Source organism: Excalfactoria chinensis, chromosome 2 (genome assembly GCF_039878825.1).
Source record: "Excalfactoria chinensis isolate bCotChi1 chromosome 2, bCotChi1.hap2, whole genome shotgun sequence".
Classification (NCBI taxonomy): Eukaryota; Metazoa; Chordata; class Aves; order Galliformes; family Phasianidae; genus Excalfactoria; species Excalfactoria chinensis.
The window spans coordinates 67,089,432-67,113,733 of NC_092826.1; the positions used below are offsets into that span (position 1 = coordinate 67,089,432).

General features: G+C 37.1%; 1 protein-coding gene across 1 annotated transcript in view; it reads right to left on the reverse strand.

The window, feature by feature from the left end:
* Positions 1 to 24,302, reverse strand: part of SEMA5A (semaphorin 5A) — a 306,555-nt gene that overhangs the window by 64,225 nt on the left and 218,028 nt on the right. Inside the window, exons 13-15 of the mRNA XM_072327729.1 lie at positions 14,392 to 14,509; positions 7,982 to 8,163; positions 6,079 to 6,222 (exon numbers count right to left, since the gene is read on the reverse strand). Coding sequence (XP_072183830.1) covers positions 6,079 to 6,222; positions 7,982 to 8,163; positions 14,392 to 14,509 — 444 coding nt within the window. The remainder of the gene's footprint in view (positions 1 to 6,078; positions 6,223 to 7,981; positions 8,164 to 14,391; positions 14,510 to 24,302) is intronic.

Genomic DNA, 24,302 nt, shown 5'->3' on the forward strand with positions numbered 1-24,302 from the left:
TTGTTTTCTACAGTGTCTCTACTTTTATGGGTAAAATAAATTCTGAAACACTGACTGTAGGCATACAGAACTGTGCTGTTTTGATAGTGTTATTACTTTATCTTTTTAAGGGTGTTTTTAGCTATTGTGATCCTTAAAGGATTTTCCAGTGGGCTGCAAACTGATTTAGACGGATACCAGGTCTTCAAGAGAAGCAGGAACAATGAACTATGGAGCTTTGTTACTATAACAGTGGTTTAAGCTGCTGCCTGCGGCACTGGAGGGCCCGGGTTCGAATCCCCCCTGTGGCGCAGGGGTAGAAGTGCCGCTTCGCTACACAGGGAGCTCGAAACCCGGGAGTTGGACTCGATGATCTCTAAGGTCCCTTCCAACTCGCACGATACTATGATACTATGATGATGATACTATGATAACTAGAAATTTAGATAATTGCAACTATCTCAAGTTCTAGTGATTTAAAACAAAACAAGTCAAAAACGTTAAAATCTTTTTCTTTTTTTTTTTTTTATTATTATTTTTATTTTTATTCTAGATGTAGCATGTGCTGTTTGGTAAAGACTCTCTGTGTATGACCAAAGGATTTGGGCTTCTAGAAAGTGTGAGTAGTGTTCCAACAGGGGCCAAGGTCATAGGATCATAGAATCATCAATGTTGGAAAGGACCTCTAAGATTATCAAGTCCAAATTTTGGGTCTTATCTGAATTGAAGCAAAGCCTTGACAGTGTTCAGAAAACAGCTGACTCTCAAAGTGTTCAAGTCTTGTGGTTGCCACTGCATCTTCACTAAAATTCAAAAGGTAAAATTCAAAAGGTTGGGAGTTGGGAAAATGGGGCAGTGACGTTTAGTTTTGTCTTTCTATATTATTAAATAAAGTATTAACAGTTTGCATTGGCCTTGTCTGAACTTCTCCAGTAAACTGAGGAAATCCAAAAAAACATCAATGTTTATGAAACTGCTATCTCAGAATTCTTCGGTGTATGATCTGGGTAAATGTTTTTTCTATCTTTGCATAAACTTTTCTCTCTTCTTCTCCTATATGTTCATTATTTGCAATTTACAGTTCACATTATGCTATTCATTCCTAAAGATGCCAATGAATACTCTGTGATTGGATATTCCTCCCCCAGAGGAGCATGCACTCATTTATGGGAATATTTGTGATAGCTCATCTCTTGATCATCTGTTGAGAATGTGTACCCAATGAAATATACATGCAACATCACCACTTATTCATTCAAATGAGCACATATTTTGCATAATTTAATTAGTTTTTAATGGAGATGTGTTAAATTAATTTGGGATACACAAACGGGATTAAGTAAGTCTGCTGCAAAATGTACAATTACTGATATTCAGCCATCCAAAATTGAAACTAAGGGTGGGACTCATCTCACCATAAAATAGACACATGCTATGTAGCTCTCAAGAAATGAAGTAGCAATTATTTTAAAAGTAGTAATCATTTTAAAAACATGATTTACAACACCGTAATGTAAAGGTCACAGAGATACACTACTCAGTGTATTGATTTTTCTCCATTAACCAAAACAACTGTGTGGGAGATAAATATCTATGCTTCCACACAGTCAATGGAAATTCTGTTGATACAAACTACAGAGCTAGAATGATTCATTTGATCAAATTTAGGAATACAAACTAGAATGAAACAAATTACTCTGTTCTCCACTGCTCATATTGACCTGATTTCCACAGACCATAGTTGAAGTTCAGCATAAACTCACTGAGGGCACTTGAAGTCAGATATGACGGATCTCACTTAGATGAGACTCCTGACACTACACAGTGACTCCTGTAATGCCATTGCACTGTATCATCTGCTTTCAAGTGGAAGACAGAAATTAAGTATAACAAATAGCACAGTAAGCAGCTCAAAGGCTGGCAGTTCTGCTAACCAACACTACTTAAATATGAAACAACGAGACAAAACTTATAAAAGCCCTAACATGCCCATGCAACTACTTAACCTCAATTCACAGAAAAGAAATAAAATCAACAGAATTGATTGTTAGTTTTACATTTTTTCAGAAAAGGAAATAAACAAACAAACAAACAAAAAACACAATATGCATATAAACAATGAAACCACAGTGTACAAGTTGAATTTACTTTCCTTTTAGCCATTGAAACCTCTAAAAACATCAGATATGTTTTCAAAATAAGAGGCATTCCTGCAACTGATCTTTGAACACTGTCCTACAGCAAGAAGGTTTGATCCAAGCTTCATTATATTTCTTTTTGGCTGCATTTCAAGTCACTCAGTGACCCTTTTTCCCTTTTGCTCTTTCTTCCCCTCTTAATTTTGTTCTCAGGACCCACAGGGCTAACATTTTACAGTAATTCAACAAAAGATCTGTGAAACCACTGCCCTCTCCCCTAATCCCATCTCTAACTGCAACAAGGTCAGAAGGAAGAACAGCCTAGAGAAATGTGAGTTTTGTACATTTCCTCTTAGAGTGAATCCAAGTTTAAATTTTCTAATAAAGGAATTGTCATAATGGGGGAAAGATGAGCTTCCCCTGCCTAGGTATGTCCAGACCATTAGGTCTAGAGTAACTTGTGATTTTTACTCCTGATAATTCTCATACAATTTGAATTTATTTCAATATTTTGTTTCAGTGTTACAAAAAGTCAAATTGCTTCAATGTTGCCATGCATCACTGACTAAAACAGTTTAACATGACAACAGTTATGTGCCTTTTTTATTCAACAAAGAAATTCTATTTAGACATATAATTCTTAATTTTGAACACTCATGCTATTATGTATTTAAGAAAAATTAACTAATCATAATCACTGTCATACACAATATTGTTACATGGTGGGTACTCCAAGTTACCAGCTACAGACTTAACGGGAAGTACAGACTGTGCTGAAATTGATGGGAATGCTTTAATTGAAGGCAGACATATGACACATGCACATGCCTTTCTGGAAGGAGATTGCTGAATCAACAGAAATCCCCTCCCAGGAGGCTGCTGAAGGTGGTGGGGGCTGAGGCTCTCAGGGAATTCTGTGAAGGAGGAGTGAGCAGAGGAACTGAGAAGCATGGGAGCACACACTTCCCAGCAGGAAGGGCAACCATGGCGGTGGTGTAAAGCCCAAGGCTGCTCGGCTAAAGGAGATCAAGATTATTGTACTGCTGTACAGAAATATGTAGAACTATAGTCAAGAACCACTTGACACTCAGTTATTCCTTCCCCTGAAAACAAGTCTGAAAAGTCTGACTATTAGCTGATGATTGTGTTCAAAGAAAAAGGTGACTGTGTCTAATCTTGCACATAAGAAAACTGCATTTTCAAATGTTTATTCCTTAACTGAAACTTAACATTTCTTAATCCCGACTAGCATTGCTTTTTTCTTTTTCTCCATTGTAATGGAAGAAGACTATGCTCACTAGAAGTAATGTGTTCTCAATTTAATATCCCTCATTTCTGCAAAGGAGAGACCAAAGGTCTTAATGAGACCATACCTACTGCATCTTCCTCTCACTGGAGAGGAAAAGTATTTTCACAAAATGACAAAGTCAAGAAAGGACATTACAGAACTTATAAACTAAAATCTTGAGAGTTTTCCATTAGCTTCAGTGAATATTCCACACACAGAAAAAAACAGCAAAACGAAACAAATTTTTAAGGCCGTAGTGAATTCATCTGGACGTCTTCAATCTTGACTCTTAAATACATTATCTTATCTGTTAAAATCCTATTTTTACTCCCACTCCATATTCTGTCCAAACACACCAGCTGAACTTCTGACCTATTTCTACAAGGCCAATTGACTTTCTAATCCAATGCTGTCTTTCAGCTGTTTTCTACTCCAAGAAGCAACAGAGCTTGCAACAACTTAACCTATTTGCAGAATTTAAAATTGGTCAATATTTCCACTGATTTCAAGGGAAAGATCAGCAAACACAGATCCGTCTGATACATTAGGTATTGTAGGATCTCAGCTTTCATGAGGTAAAACAAGCATAGCCTAGACAAATATTTACCCCTTAATGCATGAACAAATATTATCAAATTGAATATTCATTCACATCTGTATGAGAATTAACCTCAACAATGTACTGCCTTTTTTGTATTTACTTTTTATGGAATTCTGCACTAGATTCCTGCTGGGAACTGTGTTTGTTGAAAAGCAGTTGCAAAGCTTGGCACAATGTCAATTGTGAAAACTAAATCTCATATGTAAGTTCCTTAAACATGTGAAGGTGGCATGAATAGGTACTTTAATAAAGACAAAAGCACACAATTTGTAAACCACCTAAAACTAATTTTTACTAAGTCTACACATTTATTCACTTTACTCATGGGCTGAGGCCCCTAAGAAACTAAAATGTTAGACTATTTATAAACATTCACCAATTTCCATGAAAAAATCAGAGAGGCTGCTAATTGGTATACCCTAGAGGCCAAAAACAAGCTGAACATTTCTTATGAACTACCAAACCTGGACTATTTTCTCAGTCTGCCCAATTTTTCTGGGCCCAGTTCTCAAGTGCTCAGTGTCCATGCAATGCTGAGGCACTAGAGGGAAGCAGTGAATTAAGACTATTATATTGGTACTGCATTGCCTCCAGCTCAAAATTCTCCACAGGTTCTTAGAACCTCAAAGGCATCAAAAAGCCTTAATGGCTCCAGTCAAACTCACCTGAGAATTCTGCGTACACCAAACAGGCTCAGGAGTTATATTGTTCCAACAGCTCCTCCAGTGCAGTTGGAGGAATACTTTGCTTAGTTCCTGGCCCAACATGGACCTTTTTTCAGAAAGCAATTTCCAAAATAACAATATTCTCTCCTCTGTGATGAAATAGTAAACATCCATGGCTTTGAAAAAGCAAGTGTTCACACGTTCTACAATACTGACATTTTAAATCTAGAATTAGGAAGACCAGACCCCTGATCTTCTGTTAACACATAAATGTGTGATGCAATTTCCCTTCACTGGAATCTTTTCATCTAAGGCAGTGCCAGAACCAGTGTTTAATTAAATCTCCCCTACTGAAACTCACCATGAATATTACTTTGATATGACAGCAATATAAGATACAAAACCACCCCTTCTCCTTTGGTTATGTGTAAGTATTTTACAGAAACACTGAAGTAAGTTGCAAGAGCATACTGAGGGGAAATGTATCTCCATACATCTATTGGAATGGATGACTAGAGTAATCCAAATTCTTACACTGGCACCAGTATTGTGATATCTATGCTTTTTGACATGCTTCAAGAAACATGATAATAAACACATCTAAGAGCTGAAGCTTATCTGAATTCTAGTTTGATTTAAATAAATATTTAATTTCTGTTAAAATTAACAGCATATAAATTACAAATCAGAGACTTCAGAGGAGGGCATGTATAATGGAACTAGAGGCCTGAACTTCACATTCTGAGCTATTATAAAATGCTCAGTCTGGTGAAAAAGCAGTAGATGGGGAAATCAATATTTAAGCTGACTTGATCTGCTCAGGGGTTAATATACATGCAAACAAGTAAAAACAAAAACAAAAACAACAAAAAAAAACCCCACAACATCTGAAAGCTTACTAAAAGATATTTGAGTCCAGGTGTATTGTATTTATTGAATATGAGACAAAGCCCTTGAAACTTCCCTTCATGTTATATAGAAGCTTAATTCATTTAAGACAGAAAACATGAACTTGTGGCATCAGTAACATACTGCTGTGACCTTACTATATTTTGCTCTGAATTCCGGGTCTTGAGCCCAGGCAAGTTACAATTTAAACATACTGCAATCAATTTTCCAGGAGAATCAATTTTCAGGGTCTTAAGGGACAGCAGTACATTGCTTCAGCACAATTCTCTGGCACTAGGAGCTCAGCTGGCTCAGAAGGGACGCAGCTAAGTGAAAGATGAAAGAACTGCTGCAGCCCCACATCCTTCCTAGTGGGAAAACTGATATTGTGCAGCACATGGACTCCAAGAGAATGAAAGAAGAGGAAAAGAAACATCAGGCAGGTAAAGAAGAAGATGTCCTACGGATTACAGCTGAGCAGAAAAAATTAAAGCAGATGTTAGAGAAAAGACAACTCACCTCTCCTCACGATTCTGTCCCACACAGACACGTCCTCCATGGCGAGGGGTTGGATTGCTGCAGGAACGTTGACGAACTTGAAAGCCTATTCCACAAGTGGTACTACAAGGTGACCAAGAAGTCCATGGTGTCCAGCCTCCATTTCTGGTAGAATAAAAAGCTCAGGCTCTGTCATCTGTTATACATAGCGAATGGCTGATTAGGTGTGACTGACAGCAGAATCTGACTCATTCATATTTCCGTAGTTATCACTGATACTGAATCATGTTCCATTTCTTAGAGGATACTAAGTTAAATAAAAGTGCTTTCATTCTTCCATATTCCTTGTTTTGTGATCAGCAGCTGTTGCAAGGACCTCTTTGCACAAGAAGTAAACAAAGTCCAAAGACATAAAAGAACTACAGACTATCCTGGCTTGGAAGGGACCCAACAAGGATCATCAAGTCCAACTCCTGGCTCTACACTGCATCAATCAAAAGTCTATTTAGTTGCTTTCAGTCATTTAATTTTGGATAAACCCGATCTGCAAACTTCTGTACAAAAGTTCTGAAGATAAATTTTAATTACATATTTTTTCCAATTTTTATCTATAGGCCTTTTTTTCATTTTTTCTTTCTTTTTTTTTTTTTTTGAAAACTTACAAATCCCATGATAAATATCACACAAATGTGTTCCCGTAATTTATAACAGATAACAACAATCATCAATTTCTATTGATCTACTGTTATTAAAAAGAATAACGAGTTGATAATAAATTTCTTATAAAGCGTTTGAAAAAAAAAATAAAATCAGATAATTTCTAAAATGGACAAAAAGTAAGATCTCAGTCAGTAGATTGGTCTTGCTGAAATGGTAAAATAACAAAATATTAGCGTTTCCATGAATCAATTATTAATACGTTAATGTGTTAACAGAAGTAAGATGTCCAAATAGTCGTGTAGTACTGCCAATGTCAGCGTGTGAAACAAGTACCAAAGTGTGTTCTCAATTCCTTTCTAAGCCCAACAACCATTGTTTGATTGTTCAGAAATCCACAGAAAAATTTTCTACCATTCTCCTGATATTAAATATTACATTGTACTTCCAATGTTCCAATGATTTCCCTAAAATTTACTATTTCCACTAACAGTTTGCAGTTATCTTGTGTAGAAGGGTAATCAGTTTTATTCACTGTCATGATGTGCAAAACAAAAAAGCAGAGACAAGAACCTGAAAGAATAACTGAAAGTAAGCAGAAGGGACCAGTTTCTTTTTCATCTTGCAACTGAAGTATATAAAATGTTTTAAAGATGAACCCTAAATGCAATTCAAAGCATGCAGTGTTCTGAGTCTCTTTGAAATTATCTATGACAGCATTTTTTATGACAGTCACTACGTGCGTGAGAAGGACAAAAGATTGGCTAAGGAGTGTCATATAGGCTGGCAACAGATCCAGATGTCATGATACTACCAAAAGATATAATGGAAACATCTTTTCCAAGTCAGATGGAGGAATACAATGGTGATATGAAGCCAAAAAACAAGAGAAAAAAGTTAACGGTTCTGACTTCCAAAAAAAAATATAAAGTTTTATTACTTACAGAATTGAACAGAATGGAGAAAAATATAATACTTCAGCTATTACATAATATTGATTTCTTTTTTTCTTAGCTATTGTTAAAATTAACTGAGGATAATACAGTATGGTACACTGCACTTGAAAGCACTGCTTGCCATTTCAGTCATTCTCTCTGCCACAGTTTTTGAGAGAGACTTTTCTAACATCTCATTTGTTCTGGTCTTTACTATGAGGTGCTTCAAGCATAGAGCAGGATCAGTGGATTGCAGATGAGATTTGAAACTTCTGCTAAAGTTACAAAGTTTCCAAAACATAAGTGATAGAACCTGAAATTGTTTTGTTTACCTGGAACAGTTGGCAATTTCCATGGTTGGTCCTTCACACAGCCACCCTCCGCACTGAGGAGCTGGACTGTCACACACACGGGTCCTGCAGAGGCAGGAGCCAATGCTGGCACCATCTGTGTGGCTGCATGGTTTCCACTGTGACCACGTTCCAAACTGTCCATCCACTGTCAGGTTCCTCGTCTAGAAACAAACACAACAGACCTGAGGCCTGACAGCTGCTTTGTACAGACCCTTAATTCAGAAGTACATGGAGGTAAAGCTTTCAGCCACCAACAATAAAAGTCTCTACTGGAGAGTTATAGGTACCAGACAGTACACTTCCCTTGTAATTTCTATAGCTGTAGGATTCCTACCACCTCCTACTGATCTTGGTCACTGCATGCCACCAGGTAGCAAAAACAATAATTACAACTAAATGTTTCCTTTCACAACTCTGCTTGCCTACTGTTATTCAATAAATATGTATTTTACTTTCTGAACTATCTTCAGTTGACAGTGTTTCCTATTTCCTAACATTTGCGCACTATTAGGAACCTGAATACTGACTGTAAAACAGCACGTGAAAGAATTCTTAAGGAAACCTGAGTCTGGATCAATAGAAAGAGGTAGCAGAGGATAATAGCCTAGGGTAAGAAAAACAGCTGAATCAACCACAAATTCTCATGACGAGTATCTTTATTTGACAAAGTTTCTGTGATGTGTATGTCTCATAGCACCCCTTCAAAAAGGTGAAATGTGCTTTTAAATATGACTTTCCCTAAACATTAGAAGTAATTGTATTAATCTATCATAAAAACATTTTTAAAAAGCATAAGTGGCACCTTACCCTACATGATGAGCCAGTTTGCTCCCACAAAAGTCACTTCTCAGCATGTTTGGCTGGTAGGGTCAGAATATTTTCAACTCAATGGGAATATTTCTATCATGCAGCCATAACATGTTAGTAAGAAATCTTTATTACCCAGTTGAAAGGAAATGTGCTAGCTCAAATTGCATAAGCTGACTCTTAAACACAATTAGGCCATGCAACGGAGTATTCATCTCCATTTACAAATCTAGGCTTTGTACCATTAATTCTTTTAGCAAAGTGTTAATCTTCACTAATTCATGATCATAAGTAGAAATGATGGCAACATTATCACTTAAATGCTAATGGATTTGCCATGTTTAATTGCTATATTTTAGCTTTTGGTCAGGAAAAGTAACCATGATTTGTTATTTCAAAGTTCTGCTGACATCTGTTTAACAAAAATAATTCACTGACCTTTGCTCATACTGCATATAGAATACGAAATACTTATCAGTAAGTGACAAGTAAGCTCATTCTCTCTTATACCAGTGCCATCATCAGTGGTTTGTAAACCAGTAGTGATATGTCCCCAACACAATTAATCTCAGAGATATGAAAATATAATTCCTGTTTTCTATTCCTATGCTTTGCCAAAGAATGTTTAATGTTTCACTTAATTACAAACTAAACCTGCAGTTGTCTATAGTTATTATCATTGACATCAAAATGTAGGGAAAGTATTCATGAAATTTGGATGAAAGTTTGATCTCATAAGCAAATACTGATAGCAGGTTTCACTTCCTTCATTTTTTCTTTTGTCCTGCAAAGGTCATCAAACTGCAGTCTCTGATGATACCTACAATTGCTGATACCTACGTGCTCTTCCTACCAATATCATATTTTTGAAAGTGATATCAAATAATTCATAAGTAGTTCTCTCCATAAGTAATGCCTCCTATTTATTTTCCATGGAAATCTGAACAGATACAAAGAGCACAATAACTCTGGTAGAGCAAATTCTCAGCTAGAAAAAAATACTTTTTCAACCAAGTTGCCACCATTAGCTATGCATTTTCACTAGCGATGCAGAAGAGCCTGCATGCAGCACTTGTAAAAATCTGAATCAGCAAAGGTGACCCAGTGTTTCACAACTGTTATAACAGTGTCATTACGAGGAAAATGTTGCCCACACGATCCATCTTTCATTGACCCAAAGAGATGGAGGTCAGAAGTGCCAAATCCAGACCATACATTGCATGTGATAGAACAGTCCAGTCAAAACTGGCAACATGCTCCAAGGTCTGCAAGTTGGCATGGGCTCTGGAGTTATTATGCTGGGGAAAAAAAAAAAAAGTTGTTCTTTTCTGGCCTGACTTTTCTTCAACAGGGGAATTCACATGTCACCACTCCATGGATTACTGTTTTGACTCTAGTTCATAGTGATGACACCACATCTTGTCACCAGTAATGATGCGATCCAGGATACTGTCACCTTCAGCCTTGTATTGACTCAATGGGTCCTGACAAGCTTCCATACAGTGTTCTTTCTTTGCCTGTGTGGGCATTTGTGGGACTCACTTGGCACAAAGTGTGTGACACTCCGACATTGTCGCCATCATTTCCAACACATTGAACCGATATTAAGCAATGTACAAAGTTCTCTGCTTGCAATCTGCTGAAGTGTGTGGATGAACTGATGGAGACACTCTTCACTTTAGGGGATGACAGCTGTGCATGACTGTCCAGAACATAGTTTGTATTTCATTTCACTGTCACCACTGCTGAAATGCATTATCCACCACCTCACTGTGTTCACATCCACTGTTTGGACTCCCAAGGATTGCTGAATTTTATCCACATGGAGGAATTAATTGACAAAATTTTGCTTTAGATGCACTTCCATGTCAGATGGCATTTTGTCAGACTGCCCATCTGCTGTTATCTGTAACACGGCAACAAAATGTAATGGAATATTGGCAGAACGGTTCAACTTCTACTGCCATACCACCAGAAGCTGCCACTGATGTCATAAGCCAGAAAAATAAAATAAGAGGCATTACTTTCAGAGCAGCCCTCATAATAGGGAAGCAAAATACACTGATCATGGACCTTCCTAACCCTTACAAGAATCTATGCAAGACCACGCTCATTAACCTTTCACAATCTGACATAACCAAATAGACAAGTATGTCTGTATTTTCCTGTCATGGATGTGTCCTCTATATCATCCTGTATTCATCAGCTTCTCCTTTCTACAACTACCACTAAATCACTTCTTCCTTTCTAATTCCTTTCATACATCCATCTTGGTCTAGAGCCTCTCTGTACCTGTCTTATCTCCCCGTTTTGTGCCTCTGCACTCTGAGGCAAGGTCACATCTTTAGTGACCTCATCCTTAAATCTGTCACAAACTATGGTTTGAGGCAGTATTGTGTACAATTTGGTGACTGTGGAGCATTTCCTGATGATGTTCCCATACAAGTACTGTTTTCCCACATGCACTGTTTGCCAGAGTTGTGAAAATGAAGGCATTTCACATTGTGTATATGAATAAAATCAAACAAAAGAAAAAAAATCAAAATTATTATTTTTTTTTACTTTGACTGTAAAAGCTCTCTTGATGTCAGTCTATTTTTAGATATGGATTGCAGGAGTTACCATTGGAAAATATTTTGGCAAAACAATTAATAAGATCCTTCTTTACTGTAGAAGTTAGATGAATATTAGGTAAACTATTAGATGAATAATAGCAATATCTGACCAAATGGAAAAAGCTCAAAGCTGATATGTGTGCCATAGCATTAATTACTATCTATATGCACTCACAATTAGTGTACTCATGCCAAAAATGCCCTCTCGAGTATTATAAATCAAAGTCAGACAATGAAAAGAGCTATACTTCTCACAAATGATCTTCAAATGCAAAGAAACAATACCACAGATGCTCAGCTCTCTCCCTTAGACTTCTCTCTGCTCTATGAAATGCCAATAAATACTAATTACAGTCTGACTTGTATATCCCTGTGAATAAAGCACATAAAAATTCTCTGAAAATAAGTATTTGAAAGCCCTGATGAACAAAATTGAAATAAGTTTAGTTTGCCAGGATATAGTGTTATTTCAAAGGGAAGTTTCTATGCAGTTCTCAGACTTGCTCAATACAGTGCATTTGCATTTCAAGAATTTATGACAGCAATGTGGTCAAAGTCCAACTATGAATTTCAATGATCAGCTCTAAAAATTTCCTTTTCATATGCAATCTCAATCTGGTCATCTCCAAAATTCCTTTTAAGCCTTGGTAAACCTTTTAATATCTGATTTGAAGAGTAAATCTCAGAGCTGTGGATAGACATCTGAGAAATTCTTTGGTGCTCCTCTGCTTTGAGTAGACTAGTCAGATACAATGTAAGTGTAATATAACAGATATTAAATAATTGTTTTCCTGGTTGATTGGGATAGAAATGTCTTTTTTTTTTTTTTTTAAATTACTTATCCCACCCCTTCCACCTCCTAAGGGCCTCACGTTTTATATACCTTGAAGAATATAAGGGTCAATACCAGAATTAAAAGACTAAACAGTAGGCAGATTTCTCTTGCACAGGCCAACCAACTAACCCATTCCAGTAATCCTTCATAACACAGCAGCACTACTATACCAGCAACTAACCCTCCGTATAACCAACCACATTTACTCTGAAGGATTAAATATCTGCAGGGAGATATAAAATACTCCATGTACCTCGATCTGAATAAACTCTGTATCAAATCTAGTTACTTGCCAAACAAGGAGTCTGGGACTGGACTCATGACTAAATTCAAAGTTTCTGTGAAACAATGGCTATGTGTAAATTACCAAGTGGAATGCACATGAACTGAAAATCTGGAAAATAAAACAGCTGGTATTGAAGACATACACCATCCACATTTTATGAGGGCTACTTTGGAGCAATTCTAGCCATGGATCAAATGATCAGTAGTAGCTGGAGCTCATTTTCGGCTTAACTTCATCTAAAAATAATGTAATGCACCACTTTACAATGTGAGATGAAGAACAGTTCCTAATGTGAACTAAAATGCCAATGCAGATGAACTCAACACGATTATTTTTTTTATTAGACCACCATGTCAGAGCATAGATGCATAGATTCAAGTAGAAGGCTTGAAAAATTACTATTTAATGTCAAACACAGGCAATTAGAATATGAGTTACTTCTCAAGGATCTCAAAATCAGTGTTGTGACTTATTTCTACAAGATGGCTGGAAAAAAAAAAAAAAAAAAAAAAAAAAAAAAAGTTGTGATCACAAGTGGAAGCTGGAAGAACTTTATACTTACAGAGCAGCGAAGATGTTAGAATGAGCTTTTAAAGCACAAAGAGAATAGGACATGGATGCCATATAAGCACAAATTCATAAATACATGAGCTCCAGTGGCAAGTTGGAACAAGTTCAGGAAGCTCTAACTACTGATAAAAGCTAGATTGAGTTCTAAAGAGTCCCTCTTCATGGGCAGAAGGCAAAGAGAAAGTAAAGAGCACATTAATACATGGAAGATTCATCTTAACCCTCCTTTTAAATTTTATTTTTTATTTTTTGTAGTGAGGGAAAAAAGATCAATATTTAAACAACACTAAAACCATATTAAAAAAGAGAGATCTATCCAACCATTCGCCCATCAACAATAGTACTCACTAGACCATGTCCAAACGTTCCTTGAATACCTCCAGAGTAGGTGACTCCACCACCTCCCTGGGCAGCCCATTCCACAGCCTGACCACTCTTTCAGAGAAGTAGTATTTCCTAATGTCCAGCCTAAATCTCCTCTTGTACAGCTTGAAGCCATATCCTCCTATCACCAGTCACGTGAGAGTTACCTCCCTTCAGGTAGTTACAGAGAGTGATAAAGTCTCCCCGGAGCCTCCTCTTCTCCAGACTAAACAATCCCAGCTCCCTCAGCCTCTCTTCATATGGCCTGTGCTCCAGACATCTCACCAGCTTTGTTGAACACATTCCAGGGCCTCAATGTCTTTCTTGCAGTGAGGGGCCCAAAACTGGATGCAGTACTTGAGGCGCAGCCTCACCAGAGCTGAGTACAGGGGACAATCACTTCCCTGTTCCTGCTGGCAACACTGTTTCTGATGCAAACCTGGATGCCCTTGGCCTTCTTGGCCACCTGGTCACACTCTAACGCTAGCAGTTAAATATTGCAAAGCAGAAAGAAGATAAATCCGGCAAATGTGTATCACTAAACTTAGTGATTAAAAAACCTTGCAGAATTAGTGACTATCTCTAACTTTAGTGAACATATGCTTTCAAATTGGGAATACAGACATCACAGGGAAAAAAAATAAAAAATAAAAAATAAATAAAAATAAAATAATAATAATAATAATAATAATAATAAAGACTGTCCTCTGAATCACTTGATCTTATTAGTATAAATAGTTTGATAAGAATCTGAAAAGAAACTGAATATCTTGTTTGTGTCTAATGGGAAGGCCTGTGGAAAGTGATATTAAATACAATGTTGTGAGCTTGAGAAATCTTATGGCATCTAAGTTTCATGAGATTCACATGGAATCAAAAGTCTTAAGAGATAAAAGAATGTGTTTGAACTTACTGGACACACAGTAATGCTTTGCTCCCACTGACTCATGCTCAGACTTTCTTCCAGAGTTGTGCATTTCTTCATCACCATATCCCAGCCACAGTAAGGATCCTGGGATCCAATGCACGCACTGTGAATGAAAACCAGTAAGAAAACATGAACATTCATCCTCGTCTATATTTGCCAAAGATCCCTGAATGACTACATGTCATCTCTTCATGTGCCATAGACCCAAAACAGTGAAACTGATCCCTGATATGATGTGGCACAAATAAAATGATTAAACGGAGAAAAAATAATTTGAAGGCCAACACAAATATAGTATTTCTTTCAAGTTGAAACTGAATTTCTGACAGCAGGCACAATATCTACACAAGAAATATTATGTTGTACTTAATTGTTACAGATACAGCAATTAATATAAATCACATGTTGTTTGCTCCAAGTAAGGAAGATTTCAGAAATTACAGTTCATAAGCTTTTCTATCAGTTTTAGAATTATAATTACAGAGAGAAATCAAATAACAATGTCTGCTCCTTGAAAACATATTAAAAAATCATCTGCTATATATATACACACACACACATATGTATATATATGTAATTCCCTGTTTTATATATAAACTGTGCAGATGACAGAATACTGGCACAAGCTGCCTAGAAAGTCTCCTCCTTGAAGATCTCCAAAAGCCTCCTGGACATGGGCCTGGGCCCCCTGCTCTGAGTGTCCCTGCTGCAGCATGCATTGGAACAGATGGACGCAGAATTCCGTGCCAGCCTCAGCAGTTCTGAGATTCTGCTTTCACAGATTCTATGTTTTCTTCCAATAAAATACTGATAAAAGACTAACTTATTAATATCCTCACATGCTATTCTATAATGGCATAATAGAGAATTCTTAGTGATTATACATTTTGTTGAATTAGTTCCTACAACACACGTGTCAGTTTGGATAGTACTATGTGGCTAGGTAGTTCCCAACTGCAAAATGGGCCTAGAGTAAGAGTCATAATAGGAGAAACTCCCTAGGTGCCTCAGGCTGTGTGTTTCCAGTCAGCTATCTAGAAAGGGAGGGGAACAACTGATGCAAATTACAAAGAGTTTTAAGTGCCTTGGTCATTCAACATTGGCAAGACAAGATGTTCAACTTATCTCCTGTATTGTAATGAGCATTTCTGATGAAGTATGTTTCCTGAAAGAAGAATGCAAAACGAAGATTAAGGCTGGAATAACTCACAGTAAGGAACATTTCCTGTGCTATTTCTCAAAATAGAATTGCTCACTTTTCCAACTTCACTCTTCCTTTATGTAAAGTGTAATATTCCTAAATGCATTAATATACCTATTAAGTTAAGTTAAACATTTAGAAAGCTAGTATCCTTTCACACAGAACTACACTTACTCTTCCTGGTAGTAAAAAGCAGGATTGAGAGCCACAGATCACAACAGAATCCTCCTCCTGCCTGAAGTCATGGTGCCAGTAACAGCATTTGTTAATAGGGAACATCCACTGGAAAGAATTAAGACACTTGCTCAACATTTACCTTATAAAAGTACATGCACACTGACACTTCACATTACTTCAGGTTCTCAAATGAAATGCATTTTAGAAGGAATGATGGGGATGGCCCCAGCCACAGGGCTTTCTGTTTAGCATTGCTGGCCTGCTGCACCTTGAGTAATTTACATCACCTTGATGTTTTTCTCTCAGTCCCTGCTCCCATAGCACCCAGAAGATCCTTCTCCCATTCTGTTCTTCTATCTCATTCCTCTTCTGCTTTTGTTTCCACATTCCCCTCCACTTATGCAAATCAAAGTGCCTTGCGCCTTTAATTACAGGCCACCTTGAAGCTATCAGTAGGGCACTAAAAGCATATTTTGACCCTCTTCTTATAACTTCTTAGCATTAGCATAGATCTTAGTTTGATGAAAGATTGGTTTTCTATGTTTGTTTGTTTTTAAAAGGCAGTAACACTGAAAAGTCCTCTGGTACAAAGCACATTCAAACACTGAGTACACCAAAAATGGCAATTTCTGTATGTGAACAGGTTTGGAGTGCACTGCTGCAAAATAAAATGAGCTAAATCTTTTCTTGATTTACTTGAGAAGTTCCAATGAACATATGAAAACTACAATTTTAAGAAGTCTGTAACCTAACTAAACACCTGCAGATGACAAGAGACCAAATGTGAAGAACTTTCACTAAAACAGAGAGGTATAAACAGTCTTCTACTTTTTCTCCCTGATGCTACAGTCCATGAAACAATCCTGAAAACAGCTGAACTGTTCTAAAGAAAGCCACAGGAAGTGTTGCCTAGAATATATATATATAATTGTTCTAATTAAATTCTAATTTAATTGTTCTTAACAGCTGCCCTATCCTCAGCTTTTGTCATAACAATCCTTATTATCCTCTGTGTAACAGATCTGAGAGAGTTCTCTTATTTATTTCTTTTAGATCACTTGGTTAGATCACAAATACTTCCAAATAGAACGTGCATCTTCATGCACTTAAATGAAGAGAGATAATATGCAGCTAAATTTTTGTCCATTTTTGCTCACTTGTATCATCTTTTAAAACTATTTTATTTCCTTGGAGGAATAATTGAATGTTTGAAAAACATCAGCTTGTTATGTTGATCTGCTATACCATTTAAAATAAATTGAAATAGATACCAAAATAAGTTTGCAAACAGAAAGTAGGGGGATAAAATAAAGATTTTAAGTATGAAAATATCAGTATTTCTGTGTGAAATGTGAAATTTAAGGGAACCATTCACTCACAATTATCTGTACTTATTGTGTTCAATTAATCACAATTTTATACTGTTTTATCCCTTTTGTGATGAGCTTCTTTCCCAAGAGACAGCAGCAAGAGGAATTGCTTAGTGTACGCATGAAATTTTAAAAGAAAGTGATTTGAGGAAGAATTTATGCATGTTCTAAAAATGAAACAAAACAGAATTGAAAGCTATATCTTGATACTATTGATTTCAATGAGATTTTAAAATCTCTTTTCATTTGAAAACAGATTCCTATATGAATATACATTTTAACTGGTAATCCAATATGCTCCTGAACTGTCATGTTCTATTCAGGGAATTTATAAAAATAAAATGTGCATCATCTGTAACTGTTTAATGAAATATATTTCTGTCCTCACCTGCACACACCATTTTGAGGCTTAGAAGTCATGACTATCTTCTAACACTTTCAAAAGTTTCTATTGAGATAGCCACGCTTACCTAGTTCCAATTACTGTCAACTGTAATCTGGACACTGTATACCAGGAAATGAACTGAGGTCACCATTTCATTTCAGAGAAGCTAGATTCCTCTCTGCAAATTTGAACAGACAACTGAAGATAAAAGCCTGTCTCACCTTCCAAAGGCACTGTGCTATCCATTGCATGAATTAATATATGAAGATACTAGACTTCTATACACATGCACGCAACAGCATTTTCATTATTGCTGGTTATAGAGAGATATATAAATATATACAAAATGAAGAGGGATCCAAAGATAGAGATGAACGTAAATGGTAGGCACACAATTTATTATGTCTTATGAGAACAAACTAAGATGTGTATCAAATATTCAGAACCCTGTATTTAAACTTTCCCTGTATTATTAAGAGGAATAAAATCCTTTAATCAACTCAGCCATTCTGTATAAACTGCTGTTGCTTCCTCTCATTTAAATTTATGAACAATCAAAATAAATCTAAGAGCATACACTGAAGATACTCCTTCTGAATTTAAATTTAGAGGTTTACTTTATACTAGAATATGAATGAATTATTAAGATAACAGATGCAGATTTAGGATAGCTTGGATCCTTAACAGTACTAACAAATCTGCAGTTATCTTTGCATTTCAAGGGTATCACCACCTCTAATTTCAGAAGTATTTGAAAATACAAACACTGAGGGGCAGACTGACTTCAAAGCCACTCCGTTTGAGGCCCCAGAACTGGAAGACCCAGACTCCTATCCTGGAATCCTGCCCAGAGTTTACATCACTGCATCAAAAATATTCTGTTCCTCGTATACACTCAGGTCAATAATGGACTCCAAACTTCAAGGTTAATTTCCTATAAAACTTCAAATAAATGAAAATGCCCCATAAAAAGGTTATAGAGTATTAAGAGAGCTGCAAACAATTCTCATGAGGAAACAACTGGTGTGCAACAGAGATTGCTGTAAACTTAAATACACAATGAGCTGCCCTGACTACCTAGTAGTCCTGTACATGGTATATTCACAGAATCACAGAATTGCAGGGATTGGAAAGGAACTCAAGAGGTCATTGAGCCCAACCCCCCTGCTAAAGCAGGCTTCCTATAGTAGGTTGCAAAGATAGGCATCCATACAGTTCTTGGACACTGTTCCAGTTCTCCTTAGTGTAAAAACATTCTTATATAGGTTTGAATGGAACTTCCTATTTCAAAATTTTAGGCCCTTTCTCTCACTGAGGAGAGCCTGGCCAGTTATATTAGCCGAGCCTCTTGCCCTTCTTTAGATGTTTATAAACACATATCATATCTCCCCTCAGTCTTCTGATACAGATATCTGATCTGATCTGATCTGATCTGATACAGATACAGTCTTCAGATACAGGTCTCTCAGCCTTCCTTAATAAAGGAAAATGCTCCAGGCCCTTAATCATCTTTGTGTCCCCCTCCACTGGACTCCTTCAGGGAGAACCCTGTCTTTCTCGAACTGGGGAGCCCAAAAGTGGACACAGTTTTCTAAATATGGTCTCATCAGGGCAGAGTAAAGGGGGAGGATTGCCTCCCCCTCAAACTGCTGACCACGACTTTTTTAATGCACCCCAGGATACCCTTGGCCTTCTTGGCTGTAAGGGCACACTGCTGGCTCATGGCCAACCTGCTGTCCACCAGAACACCCTGGTCCTTATCTACAGAGCATCTTTACAGGTCAGCCCCTAACCTGCACTGATGAATGCATTAATTCCTCCCCAGGTGTAGGACTCTAACCTTGCTCTAACCACATCAGGTTCTCCCCTGCCCAACTCTCACTTCTGTCCAGGCCATGCAGAAGAGTAGCACAGCTTTCTGGTGAGTCAGTCTCTCCTCCCATCTTTGTATCATAAGCAAACTTGCTGAGGGAATCCATCCCTTCATCCAGGCTGCTTATGAAAATGCCAAACAAGACCAGACCCAGCACCAATGCCTGGGGAACACTTCTAGTTACGAGTCTCAATGTTAAAATTGTTTTAAAATTAAAAAACTTGCACTTTTTTAAAAACAAAAGAAAACATGCACGCAAGCAAACAAACAAACCCAGTCTATTTAACTTCTGTTTTCAGAGAACACACTTGCCAAGTATCAAATGATTAGTGAAATGGTATCATGGAATGTGAGCTGTTTTAAACATGTCAGGTGATTTTCAAGAAAAAACATAACAGTAAAAATACTGAACTAAAAACTCCTCAAACTTTTAAAGCACAGAAAACGCATGAATTACATCATGACATACAAAAACCACATGCCTGTTTTAAATTTTTATTTCTAATATTACTGCTTTGTTTAAAATAATATCCTTCTAATAAAATCTTTATTGCAAATGCTTGGTTATGTCCATATGTTTTTTTTACAGTTTTGCAAGCTAAAAGGAAAAGACATGATCCTTTTCCCTCATCTGGCTGCTACTATTAATATATTGTGAACAGCCTGCAAATTTTACCTGTTAATCAAAATTTCTTCTTGTTTGCCAAAAACGTGTACTTACAATTTAACAAATATGTGTATCGATCTTACAATTCAAAGCACTGTGACAAAAATCTCAGCTGTAGCAAAATGTAAATGCCCAATTTATCTGATGCATTCTGTGGGCCAGACAGATAAAGGCACTTTCTGCAAAACCTTTAGTCTTCAGAAAGACTAAAATGTAGGTCAACCTCACATCTGCAGAGCTCAAATTGTTTCCCTCTCCAGTGGAAAACATTCTACTTTGAGTTAGGAAGATTTTCAGCTGATCCTTATCTCACTGTTCTTCTGACCCCACCAGTGTTTTCATAAGTTTACACCAACTGAAGGTAACTTTGTAGTGTATCAGATACCAGAAAAAAGACTTTGAATTAAAAAACAAAACAAAAACAAAACAAAACGAACAAAAAATACAAAAATAAACCCACCTCAATATTACTTTGGATTCATCTTCTCAAATTTGAATATCAGAACTAATTTGAGGCCTAATGCAGCAGCTTGTTTCTCTGCCTAAAACTGGAATATGACTTTCATATTTTGAAACAAGGAAATCCACCTGGATAACCAAAGATAACTATTCTGGATTTAGTATTTCAAAACAACAGCTTCAGTTCCATGTGGAAGCCTCTACTCTTCTGGACATGTTAGCAATACTATAGCTTGCAATGCTTTATTTTTCCTCACCAGGGAAAGTTATGAAGCAGATCGTCTTGGGAGAGATCACACAGCATGTGCGTGGCATCCAGGGGATCAGGCCCAGACAACATGGGTTCACGAAGGGCAGGTCATGCTTGACCAACCTCATCTCCTTCTACGACTAGGTGACTGGACTGGTACATGAGTGAAAGGCTGTTGATGTAGTCTACTTAGACTTCAGCAAAGCCTTTGACATGGTCTCACACAGTATTATTCTGGGGAAACTGGCTGCCCGTGGCCTGGTCAGGTATACACTTTGTTGGGTAAGGAACTGGCTAGAGGGCCGTGCCCAATGGGTAGTGATTAATGAAGTTAAGTCCAGCTGGTGACCTGTTACAAATGGTGTCCCCCAGGGGTCGGTACTGGGGCCCATCTTGCTTAATATCATTATTGATGACCTAGATGAGGGGATTGAGTGTACCCCCTATCTCCAAGAGAAAGCACAGGAATATAGAAGTGTTCATAAGACTTAATCCAATAATCTTGTTGGACTTTTCAAAACAAAATAAATCACAACCAAATTTGTAGTAACTCTTATAGCCTGCCAGTTAATCCACTACCTCTTTTAGTACTTGGCTGCTATCTTTTGCATATGTACAAACTGCTTAGCTGTTGGTTAACAAAGAAGGCAAAATACATGTGATGGACTACAATGGAGAAAGAAAAGTCAAGGTCACAGTAGAATAGCCGTGGTAAAACTGATTAGCATAACAGTCTTATGACCCAGCAATATTTTAAGCATCTACTGCAAATGTGAATACTTAACAGTGCCTTTTTATACCAGTGAAGTCACTATCTGCAAAGATTTCAGAGGTTGGTATTTTTTTATTTAAACATAACCTTATAAGTTTAGATTTCAAGTCTTTTACGTGCATAAAACCTATCTTCCATCAAGAATAATAACCTTGATCCTTGCTCAGCAAGATTTTGCAGAACATCAGGCTGATGCAACTTTCCATTGCCCCTACTTTCAGAACTGATGCACTTAAAACTCTAGTGCAAATTGTAACGTTGACAGATTTGCCTCAGAGAAATAACCATCATCAGAGGTTGATTTTGAAGGCTGCTGCTGCCAATAAAAGAAAGTTGACTGGCTCTTTGTTTCAGGGTATGAAATCTTTTCCCCTTATTACACATCTTATTCCTTATTACAGATTCAATGGTCTTTCAATGTAAATAGCAAACTGCAATTTCAGTGATTTTAATAGTTATCTGTTCATGATAATCATTCTATTTAACTCATATTATAGTTGATTAGTGGTAGTTATGCCTAATTAGCAGGAATACAAAAGTGAGATGGATTTTATGCTTGACCTACTCAACTTGGAAGAATTACAGGAAGCTGCAAAATTCTTAGAACAAATATTATTTCCAGCAAATAAGTTCACAAGCAACAAAAGCATCATGGCACAATGGAAAGATTTGAACAACCCAAACTACAGGTGTGTAGACAGGCTCTGCCTGAGATATGTTTTGTTGTCACAGCAGAAGCAAAGGCTGCACAAAAGTTCATTCTGAACACCAGAAAAAATAAAAATAAAAAATCAGATTTAGTCTCCAAACGTAAAACAACATTTTTCAAGGGTCATTGCTAACAGTGTCTGTGGGAACAGAAGCCTACTGGAAGCAGGGTACAGAGCAATGAGCTGGGGGAATATGTCCATCCTGGACCAGAGGGGATGTCTGTCAGGGCAGCACCACGTAGCCAGGGAGTGTAGAAGCATCAGCTAGAATATCCATTACAATTAAGTGCTGGAGGGATAAATTTACATGGATATATGAATTAGCTAAATATGTGCAGCATATCAGAGCAGTAACTAAGCAGACATAATGAACTATGAATAAAGCAACAACAATATGCTTTAGAAGCATGAAGATAAAACAAGGAATAACGAGATAAAAAGCAAAGAAACAGACAATCACAAGGAAATTATCTCAACACTGAGATAATAGCTTGTGGAACTGAGCTGCATTGTCTGAAAGACTTTGCAACAAGTCTGAACAAAAACATTAGAAAAGTCCAGACCGTAAGCAATCTATGTCAATAAACGTAAAAGACAGCACAGATAAGCAAGCACATCTTCAGTCTTTTGGTTTTTTAAGGGTTTTATTTATACACAAGCATGGTCTACTTCTCAAAAATTATGTGAAGTAGGTATTAAAGAATGCACATGCCCTTGATCTGTGGAAGAAACTCTAAGCTGTTATTGATGGATGTTCAGAATACAGCCTTGGTGCAGATACACAGCTCCAAGAATGATAAATGTGAATATAAAAAAATTAAAAATGTATTAAAAAAAAAAAAAAAAGAAAGAAAGAAAGAAAGAAAGAAAGAAAGAAAGAAAGAAAGAAAGAAAGAAAGAAAGAAAGAAAGAAAGAAAGAAAGAAAGAAAGAAAGAAAGAAAGAAAGAAAGAAAGAAAGAAAGAAAGAAAGAAAAAGAACCATGCTGTCACAAGGCGTTTTTCTGAGGTAAGATTTTCTCTATTTATCTATTGCCATAGCGTAATAGTTGGCAACATATAACAAGGATGTGAGTATTAAAACATTCACCAGTGCAGTGACTATGTTGGATATGCTTTATTAACTAGTGAAATTTATGGCCCCAGGTACAGTACCTTCACTCCCTGCACATGCACAAAAAAAAAAAAAAAAAACAGCCTTGAAAAGTTCCAGCATGACAAGCCAGGAAAAGCCTAGTAAAGTCATGAGTAAATGATAGGTGAAAGAAAGATTAAGTCTGCACTATCCAAATGATCTGAGTCCCCTGTGATGGATGATAAAAAGATGTCTCATTTCATCTAGATCACAGCTTTCTCCTTTCTCACCGAACAGAACTGGAATTGCTGGTGAGTTCTTACCAGAAAGACAGCATAGATGACAATCCACTTGGTGCAATGAATATTTAATTATTCCAAGCAGAGTGATTTAACTACAAAAGAGATAATTGAAAAAGCCCACAAGGAATAATTTTATATCCTCTGAGTAAGTCATTCCTGTGGAAGATGAGGATTCGCATTTCTCAGGGCAGAGCAATAAACTTTCATTTGAGCAGGATTTGAGACATTTAACTACTGCTCTACTCAGTAAAATGTGAAAAGTACCATACTTCTTTTTCTTTTTCTTTTCCTTTTTTAAAGCTCTTAAAATCTAGTCAATTAATCTCCACTGCTCAAACATGAAAAGGAATGCCTTGCCTACAACTGTGAATGGGGTTTATGACTCAAGGCAGCAGTTCTCCCCAGTGAAGACGGAAGCACTTTTCTGCCCTGTAGTTGGGGTAGCCTGGAGCACCTCAGGATAGAAGCCGGTAGAAGCACATATACCAGGGATCTTGCGAGGCTTCACAAGCCTTCCGAGTTCACACCTCACTAATAACACACATACAGAAAATGGCTCCAGCCTTCAAACATTTCAAGAAGCACTACAGGTTTCATGTGAGTAAGGAGTGCCCAGATTTTTTGAGCTGTTTCTGTTTATCATTGCCAACATGAGTA